Here is an 18,270-nt window from a genome sequence, read left to right on the forward strand (position 1 = left end):
CATACGAGTAGATGGTTCACGACACAGATGACATGACAGGCACTTAAATGGGAAAAATCCAGATGAATATCATTATTGCTACAAGGATCAGTCTATCTTGCAGATAGGTTGTGCATATCACACCAAAGCAACGCCACATTGAGTCACTGCCACGTGATCACTTCTTACACCTCTGTTGTACACTCCAATATAGTCGCTCTACTTCAACAGCCTACACGACCCCTTTGTCGATAATCGGTGCTCGCCTATGACCAGACTGGCTTTCAGAGCCCCATTTGTTCTTCCACTGCATCTCTTTCACTAAAGCCTCCTCGAGAGCAAGACGGCATTCCTCAGGAAGTTCTGCTTTGATATCATCAGAGATACCAGCCAGGCCATTCAGACCAAGGTCGTGGAAGTCACCATCTGGACCTGGTACGACCAAAGTCGAGGAAGGAGAAGATTCAAATACTGTGTCAACTATCATGTAGTTTTTGGAGCATATCGGCTTGACTGGCGTGAAAATGCTTGGCTCCATGTTCTCCTCGGTATGACCGTTTGTCAAAGCTTTGATTTCAGCCTCGCTGTCGTCAATCTGCTCCCATCTGGCGTGAGTTGGCTGCATTGTCTTGGGGTAGTGCATGATGTTGGTATGCGGGTCGTAGATCCCCGGGAGAGTCTGTCGACGGACACCTCCCAGAGCAGCATTGAATCGGCTAGACACAAATTAGTATATCGAAGGTTAATTGGCTACTCGAACGTACCTTGCCTCCCGAGCGTGCTCCAGCATCCAGTTGACATCATTTATCATGACCTTTCTCTTTATGCCGGGAATTGGTTTGCCAGTCTGTTGAGGAACAGTAGGTGCACCAGAGTGATAGACTGAACTTGCTCCATGCCACGCCACATACTGATTCTTGTTGTAGTCCTCTCCAGCCTTGAAGATATCATTTGGATCGGCCAATTCGCCCTCTACCACACCCTCAGCCTTGAGCTTCGTAACCTCATAATCATCGGTAATTCTCTTGCCACCAACAATAATCTGAGCACCAAACTCGCGGAAGACAGACCGGGCGGTGCAAATACCAATGGCACGGCCCTTGTAGGAATGTGGAATGAGCTCGCGATCGATCAAGTCACGCTTCTCCTCATCGTTTATAATGATCTTGTACAGTCGCTTGTGCTTTGTGAAGAATAGGTAGCTGTCTCGAAAGCCCACACATCTTGCTGGTTCAGTGGACAACATGTACAGTCGCTCTCCTCTGTTCAGTACAGTGAAAGTCCTGCAACGATATTCTCGGCCGCCTTGGAGATTTCCCAGCTTGTCAACCTTCTTCTCGCCCTCTGGATCTTGTGGTAGGTCAAGCTCGTCATCGATAACGTCCATCATATTCCCATCTTTGTCAATCGGCTGTTGTGTAACATGTGATGGTCCAGCTCTCTTCGCCCATCTTCCTCCGCCCCTGAGCCCAGATCCTCGGCCACGCCCTCGCCTCGGAGTGCTAGTTTCGGCGGTATTGTCCGGCTCCTGGGTATCCCAATCTGCGGGTCGATTTTTTGGTGGCCTTCCTAATCTTTTCTTACGAACAACGGGCTCTGGAACAGGCGTTGATGGTGCTTCCTCTTCAGCATCTGACTCCGCTGCTGGAGTTCCATCCTCAGCATTCTCATCTTCACCATCTGGTTGACTAGCGGCGTCAGATTGAAAGGCATCTGGCATTTGCTCATCGTCGCCATCGTCGTATTGGGGAGTGTTCTCTAAGGCCGGGGTCAATAATCCGTGATCAATGCGCCGGAGGCTTTGCAGCAAAGAAGCTTACTTAAGGCAGCAGCAGCATTTTTTGCTGCAGCTCTACCAGGTCGTCTACCCATTCTGGGGGAGTTTGAGCGGTTGGAGTGATCAGTGGTGGTGACTTTTCACAACTGATGGACAAATTGTTGCGCGCTCCTCCCAAGTCGACGCGAGATACTGCGGTACAGGGTGGGTCTAACCATTCGTGGACTGGTGCCAAGCCATCTGGCGCATCTAGCTCCATCCACTCCGCCCGCCTCGTTTCCATCCTCTGCTGCCTCAAGGTACCGGTTCCCTGTCTTCACCTTCCGCCTTTTGATGCTTACCTACTTTCAACGACCAAGGGACAGGAACTGATAGCGAAATTGGCCAACCTCATCTTCTAGCCTGACATGCTATGCTATGTAATATCGCAAGTTGAGTATGTGTATTTCAAGTGTCAATGTCAATGCATAACTCTAGTTGCACGGCACTCCTCTCAGCAACAAACCATATGTGAAATGTCACAATACATCTTCTACATTGGCTCGTGAAGCAACTTTCCGGGTCTTTGGTAGGTTGGTAGGTAGCTGGTAGACGAGAGATCACGAGGCGTTACAAAGAAGAAGTTTGCCAGATATCGTTCTGTCCAGACATCATTCCGTACCCGCCATGGATCATTCCTCGACTCTTACCTTGACTGGAAATCTATCACTTTGCGAAGAGGAAGGAGACGATGAATAGAGGACGCCTGAACAAGACTCTGAATTCGACGTTCCACCACTCATAAGCCGCTTTCAATTGGGGAGTTGTCAGTATTAGGATCGTCAACCATGGTCGACTTGATGTCACCAATCTGATACTCGCGGAGTCATGTTTCATTGCACTGTCTAATGTCGCATCTTTCTTGTTGTGATGTGGATTGCCCTGAATTTGCTTTAGACACTTCTATTACAGCCAAAAAGCACATCTACATAGGTCCACGAGTCTCTGCCGCCGTCTCCTTACACTTCGTTACATGTGGGCAGGTTACAGCAGTTGTTTGAATAAGGCAAGAAACGTTGCTTTTCTACAAGGCCTAAGCAGTATGATTGTTTGTATGTAAAACAGCTCTGGGAATGGTGCAGACCCTAAGAATCGGAATGAAAAGCAAGTCGCGAACGGTTTTCGGATACCTTACCTATAGCTAAGTATTCCGAAAATTACATCGAAAGGGACTGTATGTCCTCGAGTCTTAGGTCAGCGCGGTATATCTAGCACTGAGGTGCAGGAGTTATACAGCTATTCTTCAGTTTGGCGTGATTCTTCGGTAAATAACGCCGACTCACCGACTTTTGCTATAGACCCTACTAAAAGATAATGACCTAGAATTGTAACCTCCATAACTCCATCAAATCTCCATCGATTTACCTCTAAATTAGGTCATTTTGAAGCTCTTAAACTCCCCTCTCTATTTCCACTTAATATTCTCGAATATACCTCTAAAGAAAGCTCGAAATAGTTAAGGGAAACCTTCTAAAAAGAAGGCTCTACGTACTCCACTTCCCCCACTGCTAGTAGCACTTAAAATAACCCTTAAACTTAGTACAAGTCAAGCTAGTAGTTCTTCTATCGGTTCTACTGTTAGTACTTCAGCTTCTACACCTAATTTAAGTGTAGGAGTAGTTGTGCTAGCTATAAGATTAGCAGAGCCTCTATCGCTACCCCCCTCTTTACCTTCTAAGCCTTTATCGATTCCGTAAGCTCTCCCCCCGCTAGAACCTCTTATTATATAGTCTCCTACACCTCTGTAGATTAAAATATAAGCTATAAACTTTGAGATTCAGTAGTACCTTAATAGTAAGTGAATAGGCAGTATAATAAAGAAGGTAACTAACGAGCTAGGCGTTAGAGTTACCTATAAATCTATTAAGGAAGCCGCAGAGACGTTAGCAGATACTACGATTAAGTTAAGGGGTATTTCTCTACTACGGAGAGATTATACTTACTAGTATAGCACCTGTAGAAACGTTTAAAACCCTACGGAATATAATATTATTAATAAGGCCGATTTTAACTACTTTATCGAACAAGCTCGAATCACAGGGAAATTAAAGCAAGGAAAGCTTCAAATATGCTTTAGTATCACACAGATACCTCAGAATATAGTTCGACTACCTTAGAAAGACCCTCCTGCTCCAAAGGCTCCAGTTATTACTATTCCGAAGCGTGTGTATTAAGAGGAGGAAAGCTCGATAGCAAAGAAGCTATGTACTGTAATAACTCGTCTTTTAGAGGAAGTTGAAAAGAATCAGGTGTAACAGTCCGGTATTTACTTGCTATAAATACAGAAAGCTGCAGTTAATCTCTGACGATCGAGAAGTAGGTGTATCACGTAGACAGAAGATAGTTACTAAGTATTAAAATACTATTTGAAGTTAAGCACAAAGCTCCTATCTAATAGCAGATATACTAGTCTTATATAGAACCTTCGTTCTTCTTAGATCCCTTGAGATACTAGATCCTTAGATCCTTAGATCTATTCCCTTATAAAGGGATCTAGGGATCTAGGGATCTATCACATGACCTATTATCTACCGTGATCTAAGTAACTATTACTACTAAGCGTGAATATATAGTAGTACTACTTACTATCCTGTATTATTCCCTAGTTAGTACTACCCTATTAATAGCACTGCTCTTTCGTTAGTACTAATACCCCTATAGTACTACTGATAGTACTATTAGTATATAGGTGCCAACTGAACCGTAGCGCTAAGGGGTTCGTAATACTATCCCCCTCTTAGCTTAGTGTAGTCCCTACGCTTAAGTATAACCTTAAGGGATATCGATAGTTACTAATAACTATCTTTCTTATCTATTATATCTAGTATCGTAAAGAAATTAAGTGTCACTTAGATAAAGAAAAAATAGAGTATCTAGCTCGCGCTCTATATCGAGCGTGCTACGTAACTTGTAAAGCTTTGTTTCTTCTGCTATAGCTTTTCCTGTACCTACTTCCTAGATTTATCTATTTTAAAACGATACTCTAAGTATATTCACTTAAAGTGTTACGATTATAATACCTCGGGGTATATTAAGAAGTTCACTCCTAAACGACCTATATACTAGTTCAAGATAGGAAAAACTATGATTCCTACTTGCCTTCTAACGCCTCCCTTTAAGCTTGTTAAGGATAATCCTACTTCTTAGTTCCTTGCCTTCGAACCTAACGCTTACTTAGCGTCCTTTTCCGAGGGCTTAGTCCCTAACCTTAGGTCCCCTTCCTTCTAGGTAAACCTAGATTTCTTTAATAAAATTCCCGTAGAAGCCTAGGGTAGTAGAGGTTAGATTTAAGTTCCTAAGTGTTTTCTAATTATAGGTACCTTTTTTATTTAATTAAATATTTTGTTTTACTATAGAAATACTAATAGTTAAGAATAGCTTTTACTTTATATTCAGTGTTCGGATTAATCGGTTATATTTCAGTGATAGGAGCCGGTAGTGCTCCTAGTAGTACTAGTTTAAGGAGAGATATATGGAATACTAGGTAGATATTTATTATCTTTAGTAGAGCTAGTTAATAATTAACTAGTCCCTTAACTTTAGTAATCCTGAATAGTCCTAGCTTCTTATAATCTAATTTATGACTTAGTTGTTTAGTTACGATATTCTTTCTAAGTAAGTAGACTTTATCCCCCTCCTTAAGCGTTAGTCTTATACTACGCTTTCTATTGTAGTAGATCACAGATCTCTGCGTGATAAAGAGAATATCAGCTGACAATTCTTTATAGAGCTATTTAAGCTTACCTGCCTGTAGTATAGCTTCTTACGCGGTACCCTAACTAGCTATTAGTGGGTTATATACCGTGGGATTATGCCTATAATTCACGTAGAACAGCGATACTCTAATAATCTCTTGATCCGCGCTATTATATATAAACTAGGCAAGTGGGAGTAGTTGTACTTAGTTATCTTACTTATAGTTTATATAACACTGAAAATAAGTCTCTATTATCTAATTAATTTGTTCTGTTTATATATCGGTCTAAAGATAGAATATAGTTAATATTTTCTACTTTATTCCTAAGAGTATGATAAGAGTTTTCCAGAACTTTAAGGTAAAGAGTTTATCTCTATCTAAGATAATCTTATCTAGTATTCTGTAGCTTATGAAGATTATTCTAAGGAATACCTACGCTATCATAGGCGTGTCCTATGTTCTAAGTACTAGTACTATATATATATACTTTATAAACTTATCCGTTATTATATAGATTAAGTTATATATGATTCCTATGACTAGGTCTTTCGAGGGTAGTAGCTTAACTACGAAATCCAAAGCGATTAATTTCTATAAGTAAGGTAGTATTATTAATAACTTCATGAGCCTATACGGAGTATAATATGATACTTTATTCCGGATATATATATCATATGACGCTACTACGTCTTTAACTATCTTCTTTATTCCTAGGAAGTAGTATTCCCTAGATAGCTTAGATAGTATCTTAGCTACCCCCTGGTGTCTATAAGCGGGTAGTCTATACTAGTGCGTAACGAATTTAATCCTGTCCCTAGTAGGTATATAGATTCGTCCTTAGTATAGAAGCGTGCTGTCTAAGGTAAAGGAGAATCCTTCGCCTAGCTGCTTCTTCTATTCAGCTATAACTAGGTCGTTAGTATAATCCCTTCAGATTTTCTCAGTGACCTAGCCTATTAAGGCTAGCTATCGGGAATTAACTATTAGTAAATCACTATCCCTTCGTAGTATAGTATAGGATTCGTGAGTTTTATTTACAAGATATTCTAGTTTCTTACTTAGGGCGTTAGCCCTAGCGTTTTCCGTTCCCTTGATATAAGAAATTCGAAGTTTTATAGTAGAGAGTGTTTTATACTATCGAACCTAGCGTCAGTTTAATTCTTTAGTAGTTATAAAGTAAATAAGATTCTTATAGTCCGTTAGGACTTGTACTTCGTGGGCGGCGCCCTTAAGGTAGACCTTCTATTCGCGTACTATATCTATAATTGCTAGCAACTCTTTGTTATATATATTATAGTTAAGTTCTGCTAGTAATAGTTTCCGCGAATAGTAAGCGACTAGTTACTATCTTCCGTCCTCGCCTAGCTAGCTGAGCACGGCTCTAATAGTATAGTCCGAAGAATCTATCTCTATATATATTTCTTTATTAGGGGTGAAGGAAGTAAGTACTAGTTCTACGATGAAAGCTGCTTTAAGTGCTTTAAACGCTTTTCGTGCGCTATTAAACCAGTGGAATTCCTTGTTCTTATAAGTTAACTCTGTGAGTAGCCCGGCGATTTTTAAGTAGTTCTTAATAAATCGCCTATAGAAGTTAGTAAACCTAAGAAATAATTGTACTTCCTTGATATTCGTGAGCCCTATTTACTTGATAATTGCTTTAATCTTTTTAGGATCTATAGCTAATCCTGCGGTAGTGACTATATAGCTTAGAAAGATAACCTCGTCCACGTGGAAGTTACACTTCTCTAGTTTAAGTAATAGGTAGGCGTCCTTCAGCCTCTAGAGAATAGCTATAATATCCTTTATATATTACTCCTCTGATTTAGAGTAGATTAGTATATCGTCTAAATAGTATATATACGTTATATCTAAGTAAGGCCGTAAAATATTATTAATTAGATACTAAAATATAGCTAGTGCGTTAGTTAAGCTAAAGGGTATAACCGTATACTTATAGTGACTAAAACAAGTGCGAAATACTATTTTTTCTTCTTCTTCCTTAGCTATCCTAACAAGGTTATACGCTTTTCATAGGTTAAGCTAAGTGAAAATCTTAGCTCTAACGAGTCTGTCTTATAGCTCCTTAGCTAATAGTAGTACATAATGATCCTTCTTTATAGCGTTATTTAATCGATAGTAGTCGATATATATTCGTCGTTCACCGTCTTTTTTTTCTACGAATAAAATATTATTCCCCTATAGAGATTTAGACTCTCAGATGAATCCCTTCGCTAGGTTTTCATCGATATATTACTTAATTGTTATTAAGTCTATCGCTAAATATTCCCTAAGTAGTTAGAATATTAGTTTAGTACCTAGTTCTAACTCGATCCGATAATCGTAGTCCTAGTGTTTTAGTAAGGCTTTGATACCTTGTTCCTCCTTGAATAGTGCTATAAACTTCTTATATACTAATAGTATATCCTTTATTAGTAGATCCTTGTCTTAGTGTCCGAGCTCTTCCTTAGAGGTAGCGCTAACCTCTCGAATACTTACTGCTTCTATTCCCGGTAGATAATAGTAGTTTTAGTAATAACTAAACTTAAGTTTTCCTATCTGCTAATTAATAATAGGATTATACTTTTCTATCTATAGTAGCCTTAAGATAATATCGTACTTTCTAATCCTAACGACGTTGAATTAGATTATTTCAAAGTATCCGGCGATACTTATATAGACTAGAGTAGTCTAGACCTCGATTAGTCTATTAGAGGCGATCTTACTATCCGCTAGTACCAGATAGTATCCCTTATCCTTTACTTCGGTTAATAAGTAGTACTTAAGTATAACAATAGGAGATATAAAGTTCCCTTATACCCTAGAGTCTACTATTACTTAAAGCTTAACTCCCTTGATTTTAACCTCTAACGTGAGATATTTATCTCTAATAGTAGCAAGTTACTATATATAGAAATATTCCTAATATACGCTATAGTCGAGGATACTTTCCTATACCCTTTAATTACTATAGCTTAGGCTAACCTTATATACAAGTCCTATTCCGAGTTTAGTATATATTACTAGGTTATATATCTCGTAATAGTACCAGCTATTATTATTAACGTAGACCTATGTCCTATTATATTAGTTCTTAGCTATAATTTCCTATTCCTCGCCTACCTCTAGTGGCGCGCTAGTATTAAGAATAATAGTATTCTAGAGTAGTAAGTGCTGTATAAAGGTCATTAGTCCTTCTTAGCTGCCAGCTATTCTCTATCTGATACGCTTATAGTCCCGGTAGACTACTTTGTACTTTACCCCTTATAGTAGACCCCCTAAGCTGATAAGGCCTAGTTCTTAATAAGTAACCCCGGTGGCTATATTAGTCTAGTAGCGAGTATTATAGCTAACCTAATATAAGCTCTCCTCTCTTTAGGTAACTTCCTAAGTTTTACCTACTCTTAGTCCTAAGAGTTTAAGTTAAGGTAGCCTTAGTTCTAGAGTTTACTCGGGTTCCTAGGCCTCCTTCTCGCTATCACTTAGTATTAGCTCTGTGTTGTTGTCTAGCTTAGAGCTATTATTATCTTAATATATATAGTCCTCAGGGGGCGTACTAATAACGGTTTACTCGAGCTAATCTATGACGCTCGCGGAATCTCGCTTACTATCGTTAGAATCGCTTAACTAAGTATAGATATGATTCTCCTTAAGCTTATTTGTAGTTATATATTAATATATCACGGCGAGTTATTGTATTAGTTTATTATAAGAGCTATGTCTTATTATATTAGTATATTTCTTATCTGTTTATAACTTCCTTTATTAATAAGAGCTAGCTATATAACTAAGAAAGCTATACTCGAAGTATAGCTTCTTCTCTTATCACTTACTTATAACTTTCTTAGATAGCTTACCGCTATGTAGCTTTCTTTAATAACTTAGCTTCCAGAACGTTATATTAAGTTCTATTTCCCGAGGGTAGAATAGTTTCTTATTATTACTCCCTCTTCCTTAATATATATATATTCCGGAGCGGTATTAGCTTTTCTTCTTAAGTGCCCTCTTATAGTTTTAGTTATTAATCTTAATAGCTATTTCGATAAGTTCTTATAAGTTAGTAAGCGCGTCTAATCTTACTATCTTATCTTTTACTTTGTCTTTTAACTTTTTATAGTACTATACCCGAAGGGTGTTATTATTTCAGCTAGTCTGATTCGCGAATTACTAGAAGGTAGTAGTATATATAGTTACTAACTTAACTTACTTTAGATTCTAGATATTCTATTTAGTAGTATAGTTCTAATTAATATCGCTAAAGATATAGTTAATCCTATACTTAAAACCCTTGAAAGTTATAAAGATCTTCTAGGATTCCTTAGTTATTACTATAGAGACTCTCTTATCCTTAGTCCAGTTCTAAATATAGTCTAAGAGGAAGGTCTTAATCTAGTTAAAGGTAGATCCCTAAAGAAAGAACGAAACTTAAAGGACTTTATTAGTCTTCGTGGCGAACTAGTAACTATTAAAGCTCGTATAAAGCTTAACCTAAGTAAAGTATACTCTAAGCTTAGATCAGTCTCTATAGTAGAGATCCGGGATAGTGATCTTAGGTATATTCTTTAGGTTAAAGACTTTAGCGGGAGCCGAGTAGTTATTTAACGATCCTTTAATAGAGGATATATTATCTTTATAAGTTAGTACTTCTAACGAGAAAGTACTTAAAGTGTAATAGTCCGGTATTTACTTACTATAAATACAGAAAGCTATAGTTAATCTCTAACGATCGAGAGGTAAGTATATCACGTAAATAGAAGATAGTTACTAAGTATTAGAATACTATTTAAAGTTAAGTACAAAGCTCTTATCTAATAGTAGATATACTAGTCTTATATAGAACTTTCGTTCTTCTTAGATCCCTTGAGATACTAGATCCTTAGATCCTTAGATCTATTCCCTTATAAAAGGATCCAGGGATCTAGGGATCTATTATATAACCTATTATCTACTATAATCTAGGTAACTATTACTACTAAGTGTAAGTGTATAGTAGTACTACTCGCTATCCTGTATTATTCCCTGGTTAGTACTACCCTATTAATAGTACCGCTCCTTCGTTAGTACTAATACCCCTATAGTACTACTAATAGTACTATTAGCATATAGGTGCTAACTGAACCGTAGCGCTAAGGGGTTCATAATATCAGGAGGCTAAAAAGGGAACTATACACGAGATTATAACCGCTATTCAGGTACGATAGGCTTATAAAGTCAGTTCTTATCGTTATACCACGAAGTTTTACTTTATTAACAATAGTAAACACTACTACCTTTCCTTAGACGATTTAAGGCGTTAGAGACGTGATATTAAAGACAAATTAACTATAATCGACGAACCTTTTATTCTCTATCGAGTTAACTTTTCAAAAGAGCTTATAGCTCGTTCAGAGCCTTAGTCGTTAAAGGCGCGAGGGAAAAAAAAGCACCGGAAGACGTACTATAACAAATCATTATCTCCGGAACAATATTAATTAGCTTAACACCCCTCGCAGATACTATATTAGCCTCTAAATGCCTTCTTATATTAATATCCGCTAATACCGCCCCCTCTGATATAGTCTCTACACGCTAGTAACCCTCTAAGTGGCTATTCGCTAGCCCCTCACCCTCAGCTGAATATAGCTCCTCCGGCATACGAATATACAGCTCTAAAGCCTTAATTACTACGTATTCAACCGTAGAAACAAGTTAAAAATGACTTTATATCAATAGTAGATCTACAGGAGTCGAGTCTATTCTGTAATAGTAGTTCAGAGGTAGAGGAGGTGTTATTTACTTTAAAATCGTTCCTTCGTTAAGTTATACCTCTAATTATAACTTTAGTAGCCTCTTACTTCGATTTTACTATTAGAACCTTCGTGGAATAAGAATACGATATTAATATAGTTAAAGATATATCAATTTCGGAGGTAATAGAGCTTAGAATAAAAGGTAGTGTTTTAAAGACGATTCAGAAGCAATTGAAGCTATTTAAGAAGTGGTATAATTAATAGGCTCTTATTTAGGAAAATAACGAACTCGACGAAGGCGAAGATAAGAGTAATAATAGAGAATACGAGGAGTAAGTTTCAGTAGTATTTATAGCTATAGTTTCTACGTAGTTTCTGTTTAATTAACCCTTATTCTATATCAACTTCGTCACTTTCTTTAATCAGTACGCCTTAATAGCCTAAATAGCGAAAGTAGCCTCTAGCTCTACGTTTAGCGTTAGCTCCTACTCTAACTAACCTTACAGCTATTATTAAAAAGCCTTTAAATTCCTCCTAGGTATACTTACTCTAGCGCTAGTATCTCCTAATCCACGATTTTAGGTCTGCGAAGCTCTCTTTAATAGGGTTGAAAAAGGGGTAATATAAAGGGAGATATTCGAGTTAAAGACCGAAAGCTATATAAAGAGCTAATACTTAAGGGTTACTATAAATTAACGCGTTATCTATTATTATCACCTTAATTCTAAGCTCTACGTATTCAGGTAAGATACTCTTTTCCAGCTATTTAGTGAAGATTTCAGCTATAATCGAGCCTTAGTATATTAATAGCTAATAATAACTATAAAGTAAGTACACAAGGAGAATCGACTACCTTATCGACTATTTAAGTACTCTCTGAACCTCTACAGAAGCTCCCCTAGGAGCCTATCCTCTACGCCTATCTGTTGTACGCTTATTACAAGCTAATTCGTCGATAAAGTATAAGTCCCGGGCCTCCTAAAACACTATCTTTCGCCTCTAAGCCGCGATTAATTCATCGTTCCTTTAACTCGCAGAGACCTTAAGTACTTTCTTAGTATAATTAAGCCTTTAGAGAGCCTTAGAGACCTAATTAACTAACACGTTAACTTCGTAGGCCTTCTATAGATACGCTGCGATTTCGTCCTAATATAAATCTAGCTCCCTCTTAAGTAACGCCTTAATATATTCGCCTATATCGTTAGTAATAACAGGTGGAGGGCCACGGCGACAACGTTCCGAAGGTGATATCTAACGATCCAGAGTCTGTTTCCGCTTATATATCGTCTTATATATCGTTCTAAACTCTCTAGTAAGAGCTCGTAGGTTAATATTAACTCCATAGGACAATATTCAGTCGATATTCGATACTTTCTAAGCTAGCAGGTTCAGAGCTATAACATTAGACAGCTCGCAGGCTCAGGTTCGAATATTCAAGGCAAGAGCTTTAAAATAACCTAATTCCGAAGAAAATCGATGGAGATTTGATAGAGTTATAGAGGTTACAATTCTAGGTCATTATATTTTAGTGGGGTCTACAGCAAAAGTCGGTGAGTCGGCATTATTTACCGAAGAATCACGCCAAACTGAAGAATAGCTTATATCAGAATAGCCATTGCCAAATATGCTATGCTGTTCACCTGAGCTGTGTAACCGCTCTATCCGACCTCGGTCTGATGTGATCAACCCATTAAGACCCTTGAACTTGTCATGCAATACAAATACCGGCCCATAAATAGAGTGGAGAACGAGATCTGTAACCCAGGCCTATCGGGAAAATGACGTCGATGGGCACATCTGCAACTCCAGACATTCGAGACACAAGATGGGGAGTTGCCAGAGGTGACAACAGGCTGGCAGAACGGATAGTGCACCAATAATATAGGGCCTTTTGAGGATAGCAGCTCAGGTAGACAGCCAGGGACTCAGACAGTGCCTTCTTCTACACCGAGCGCGACATCAACATACGCGGTCATCTATCCTCTTGCTGGGCACATATGCACACAGGTATGGAGTTGAAGCTGGCCAGCCGAATTACTCCTCGCATCGATGACTGTTGTTGTGCTCTAGAATGCAGGCTGCTGGGGCTAGGAAGATAGGAAAGAATAAGTTAGATAAGTGAGACGGACAAGATATAATAAGAATAAGAATAAGCAGTCAAGTCTCCTCGACTCTCAGGCGCCGCCGTTGGTATCTACCAGCTTTCCGTCTGTTGAGCCCACCCAGCCCTTCTGGTCCCATCGGTTGATCGCTGAGGACCGCACCCCAAGCCTCTGATATCCAGGCCAGACATAAGTTACAGTACTCATAGCTCCTGGAGCAGCCTGGACCCGACGCGATCCGAGTACCTACGCCTACGCTCAACCGAGCTGATTTCTCCGCGTATATAAAGGACTCGACTCGACTTGACTTGACTTGACTTGACTTGACTTGACTTGACTTAACTTGCCGTGACTTGTCGGTGCGTCTTTCTCGCAGACCAATTATTACATATATCTGGGCTGCCAGTCTCGCCCCATCTCGTCTTGTCTCGTCTCCGTCGGCTCCCGCCCCCGAGTCATTTGTTGGCTGTCAGGACTCAGACTCAGGACGGACTGCCCTGTCCTGTCCTGTCCAGTAGTGGCTCAACTGGACTGGTTCGCCTGCGTCCGTATTTTAGCGGACAGACCCACGGTAAAGGGCCGGCGAGCAACGCAAGTACCACCATTTGGGCAGCACTCTACTCTACCTTACCTCTTCACTTTTCAAGCCCACCTTGAGTCGACTTCACCTTCTCGATTCTGCTCTTCGCCAGACACGAATTCAAACACACCGAAGTCTCCTGCTCGTCGCCAGAGCTCCCACTAGGAGTCGCAGAAGCTTCACAGCTGTCCTAGACGCAGACAACCGCACTCTCGGACGTGGGTGTAAATGGGGCAACTTCATCATACCTAAGTACCTACCTACCTTCCGACGATCATCTCGAATCTGCAGTCCTCGACAACAATTCGACTCCGACTTCGACCTCAACCTGCCCCACGGAAAAAACGACAAGAGCACAATAAGCATAGTTCAAGATGGCAGGCAACGAGATGGATCTCCTCAAGCAAGCAACTCAGGCGATGATGGCGAGGTACGTTATTTGCGCAGAGTTGGGCGACATGCACTTCATCCCCTCTGGACCAGAAAGAGGAGGCTACAACGTGTTGTGCACAGCTTCAGCCTGGGCACGCCGTGTCTATCTTTGTCTTTCCCCATGTGCCGAACCACATTCAAGTTTGATGCTGGTTTCGTGCACCCACATGCTTCTTCAACTCATCATGGTGGGGTTTTTCAGTGGCGGGGCGGCATCAAGGCCTCTTCATGCGGCTGTGCTTCCAAAATGGTTCAGAGTCGGATAATGGTGATTTTCTGCCCTGCAATGCACTGCACTGCTGGTTGGAGTGAAGGAATTTTCTGATCGCTGTGCATCCAATGCCAGCGCCCCTGCCAATTAATTCCTCTTCTTCACGTCTGCTGGATCTCTGCGTTTTACAAGATTGTCCACGCGTTTCCTGGACAATGAATGCTCTATTAATACGACTCTTACTGATGTGCTCAACAGCCGGGACGATGATGCAAATGGCTTCGACAGCGATACCCCTCGGTCGGGAATAGCAACTCCGCAGCCCGATCCTTCAGACAAGAGGCTGCCAGGCATAATGCACAGTTACTTTGGACAGGTTGGTTCTGGTTCTTCTGGTTCTTCTGCAAGTCCAAATTCTGGTCCGCTTGAAATTCCTGTTTCGGGGGGCGAGGCTGAAAGCAAACCTCCGTTCTCCCGCCCGGAAGAATTGGAGGCTGCTGAGACCCTGCTACCAGCCACAGCAGAGTCCATCGCGGCTCCTGCAAGTGCCTGTCCCCAGACAGAATCAGAAGCCCTGCCGTTCCCCAAATATGAGCAGTTGGGGCTTCTTGCACCTACACTTCCCCGATCATCAAGCTTGCACTCGTACCCGACACCACCCGCTTCCCAAACACCATCACTGCACAAGTTAAAGCTCAGCGATTCTGGCTCTGAAGATGAGGAAAAGGGTGCTGCGAAGACAGCAGCGCCGTCTTCCCGACATCACAAGAGCATCTCGGAATCGATTCCGTCGAGCGCTCGCCGGGCGTCTTTGATGAATCCGCTTTCAAATGTATTAACCACTTCAAATGTTCACGCGGCCCATTTTTCGAACCCCAGCGATCGCAATTCCGCCACTTCACCCAGTACCCCTTCACTTTCCCGCTTGAATTCTGATTTTCACGAGTCTCCATCTTATGATAGACTCAAGAAGCTAACAGATGACGCTCCGCGTACAAAGAGTATCCCTCCCACTCCAACTCGCGCGTTGTCCAACCAAACCGTCAAATCGGATGCTAGCGGGGGATCAGATAAAGCAAACGGACAATCAGCAAAGGCAAACGTTGAAGCAGTTCCCGGTGCAGCATCTTTGTCCCCGCCGACTGGTGCTCCAGCACCATCACCGAAAGGAAAGCTTACTGTCAAAATCGCTGAAGCCAGAGGTTTGCGTAAGAGCCGAGACCCGTATGTTGTGGCTGTGTTCCAACGAAATGAGCTTGTCTCGAAAGGTCCATTGCCTTCAGACATCGATGAGAATGAGGACCCAACGAGTAGTCCCATGGGTGGAATCCCTATCGCCCGATCAGGAAGTGATTCTGGTCGGCCCATGGCAATTCCAATGAAGAGTCGGCAAAGCAGCAACACCAGTCTCTCGGACTATCGTGACTTCAAGAGCAAGGGACGGAAATCGATGACTAATCCAAAGTGGGACACTGAGGCCGTTTTGTAGGTGTTCACATTTTCCTTGTAAGGTGTACGGTACTAATTTGGTCAGCGATGTGGTTGGATCAGATGCGAGAATCAACCTTACTATCTACGACCGGAGTAGTGCTGCGGAGGAATTCTTGGGTCATGTCGATCTGGAAGCGAATTTGACCGAAAATGACAACTCGCCAATCAAAGGATGGTTCCCGCTCCGGGGTCGAAATGACACTGATACGGGGCTGCCGGGAGAGATATACGTTGAGATCACGTTCCAACAAACTGAGAAGAAGCACTATGGCCCCGATGATTTCCAGATTCTAAAGCTCATTGGAAAGGGGACATTTGGACAGGTTTACCAGGTCAGAAAAAAGGACACAAGACGAATTTATGCCATGAAAGTGCTTCAAAAGAAGGTCATTGTCCAGAAGAAAGAGGTTGCGCACACGGTTGGGGAGCGAAATATCCTCGTCAGAACAGCCATGGCGGATTCTCCGTTTATTGTTGGTTTAAAGTTCTCTTTCCAGACTCCAACTGATTTGTATCTCGTCACCGACTACATGTCTGGTGGCGAGCTGTTCTGGCATTTGCAAAAGGAAGGTCGATTTGATGAGAAGCGGGCCAAGTTCTATATTGCCGAACTGATACTCGCTCTCCAACACCTTCATATGCACGATATCGTTTACAGAGACCTGAAGCCGGAAAACATCCTCTTGGATGCCAATGGACATATTGCTTTGTGCGACTTCGGCTTGTCTAAGGCGAATTTGACCAAGAACGCCACGACCAATACCTTCTGTGGTACCACCGAATATCTGGCCCCAGAGGTTCTTTTGGACGAAGCTGGATACACAAAGATGGTCGATTTCTGGTCACTTGGAGTTCTTGTATTCGAAATGTGCTGTGGTTGGAGTCCATTTTACGCCGAGGATACTCAACAGATGTACAAGAACATCGCGTTCGGCAAAGTACGTTTCCCAAGGGAAACCCTAACTGTGGAGGGGAGAAATTTCGTCAAGGGTCTTCTCAACCGAAATCCAAAGCATCGGCTCGGAGCGACTGACGATGCGGAGGAACTCAAGCGACATCCATTCTTTGCTGATATTGATTGGGATGCGTTGACTAAGAAGCTTATCACTCCGCCATTTAAGCCAAAGTTGAAGTCAGAGACTGATACATCCAACTTCGACCCCGAGTTCACCAACGCCCTTAACGGCGCATCCTCACTCAATGCTCGTGCTGCAGCTCTCGCAGCTGGTGTTGCGACTTCCACACCTCTCTCGCCAGGCATGCAGGCTAACTTTAAGGGCTTCACATTTGTTGATGAAAGTTCCATGGAGGAGCACATGCAAGCACGAGGCATCAAGGATGAGTACGATGATATGGATGAGGATGAGAAGGCCGACCAGGAGTGGGAGGACCCACTTGCAGACAAGCGAAGCTCTCGAATGAGCGGCATCGTAAAGACAAGCACAAATGAGGATCAAAGTATGTTCAATGGCGGACACTTCGACATGTAAATTGGTGCGACGAAGCTCCCGCCCTTTGAGCGATTTCCTTGCGTTTCACGACTTCTTTTACATACCAATGCATAGGGCCGGCGTTATTTGCATTTGGGCGGAGTCCTGGAGGTGCGCTCTGGTCGACATCATTCGATCACAAAGCATATGACAGATTGGCTATCGTCGAGAAATGGGCATTGAGTCTGCAATGCCCTTTTCATTGACATGTGGATATGGGAATGATATACGCCATGCGATCTTTTTTTCATGAGAGCAACGAGCTTTTTTGGCACTCGCAGCAACTTGGTCCTGTGCCTTAATTGGGAGAGAGAAATGAAATTGGAGCATGCATGAAAGGCAATGTTCTCTCATGGGTTGGACGAGGTGCATTGAATCGCTTTGACTGCGGTTTCGGGTCATACTTGCTTGGTGGCTTTTTAACATGAACAAACAATAAGGCTGTCTTGTTAGCAACAAAAAGCATTGTAGTCCTTTCATCCCCACAGAAACCCTACTTCGCGCCCGCTTTACCAGCCGGAGAATAGGTGAGCTGGATTGGCTACTACATTACTTTGCCTCCAACGCACTGGGTGGAAATTTCCACTTACGGACGACATTACGTAGATAAGCTTTCAAGCTGCAAAGTCTTCCATGGGTTGTGCTCGGCCAGTAACAAATAGTAGTACATGATAAATACAACCATGTATCGAACTTTCCCATCAACCATGGCGCTTTGCTGACTGTGCTGTGCTAAGCTATATTTC

The 18,270-nt window shown here is 41.6% G+C and overlaps 2 protein-coding genes across 3 annotated transcripts; one reads left to right on the forward strand and one right to left on the reverse strand.

The window, feature by feature from the left end:
* Positions 1-73: 73 nt before the first annotated feature.
* Positions 74-1,903, reverse strand: ONS95_004963 (uncharacterized protein). Of its 2 annotated transcripts, none has more exons than XM_058498350.1 (2): positions 1,800-1,903; positions 74-1,737 (listed from the first exon to the last, which is right to left on the reverse strand). In XM_058498350.1, the coding sequence occupies exons 1-2, from the start codon at positions 1,849-1,851 to the stop codon at positions 722-724; spliced, it is 1,068 nt and encodes a 355-aa protein (XP_058351864.1). In that variant the 5' UTR covers positions 1,852-1,903; the 3' UTR covers positions 74-721. The 2 variants fall into 2 exon arrangements, with proteins under 2 accessions (XP_058351864.1, XP_058351865.1); XM_058498351.1 differs by having other exon boundaries at positions 74-695; positions 744-1,903.
* A 12,371-nt stretch (positions 1,904-14,274) lies between these two features.
* Positions 14,275-17,524, forward strand: ONS95_004964 (uncharacterized protein; the record flags this gene model as incomplete). Its single annotated transcript, XM_058498352.1, has 4 exons — positions 14,275-14,330; positions 14,802-14,919; positions 15,544-16,028; positions 16,078-17,524. 4 exons carry the CDS (start codon positions 14,275-14,277, stop codon positions 17,522-17,524), a joined length of 2,106 nt encoding a protein of 701 aa, XP_058351866.1.
* Between the last annotated feature and the right edge of the window lie 746 nt (positions 17,525-18,270).

Source organism: Cadophora gregata, assembly GCF_030347475.1.
Source record: "Cadophora gregata isolate MNR1 chromosome Unknown scaffold_15, whole genome shotgun sequence".
Classification (NCBI taxonomy): Eukaryota; Fungi; Ascomycota; class Leotiomycetes; order Helotiales; family Ploettnerulaceae; genus Cadophora; species Cadophora gregata.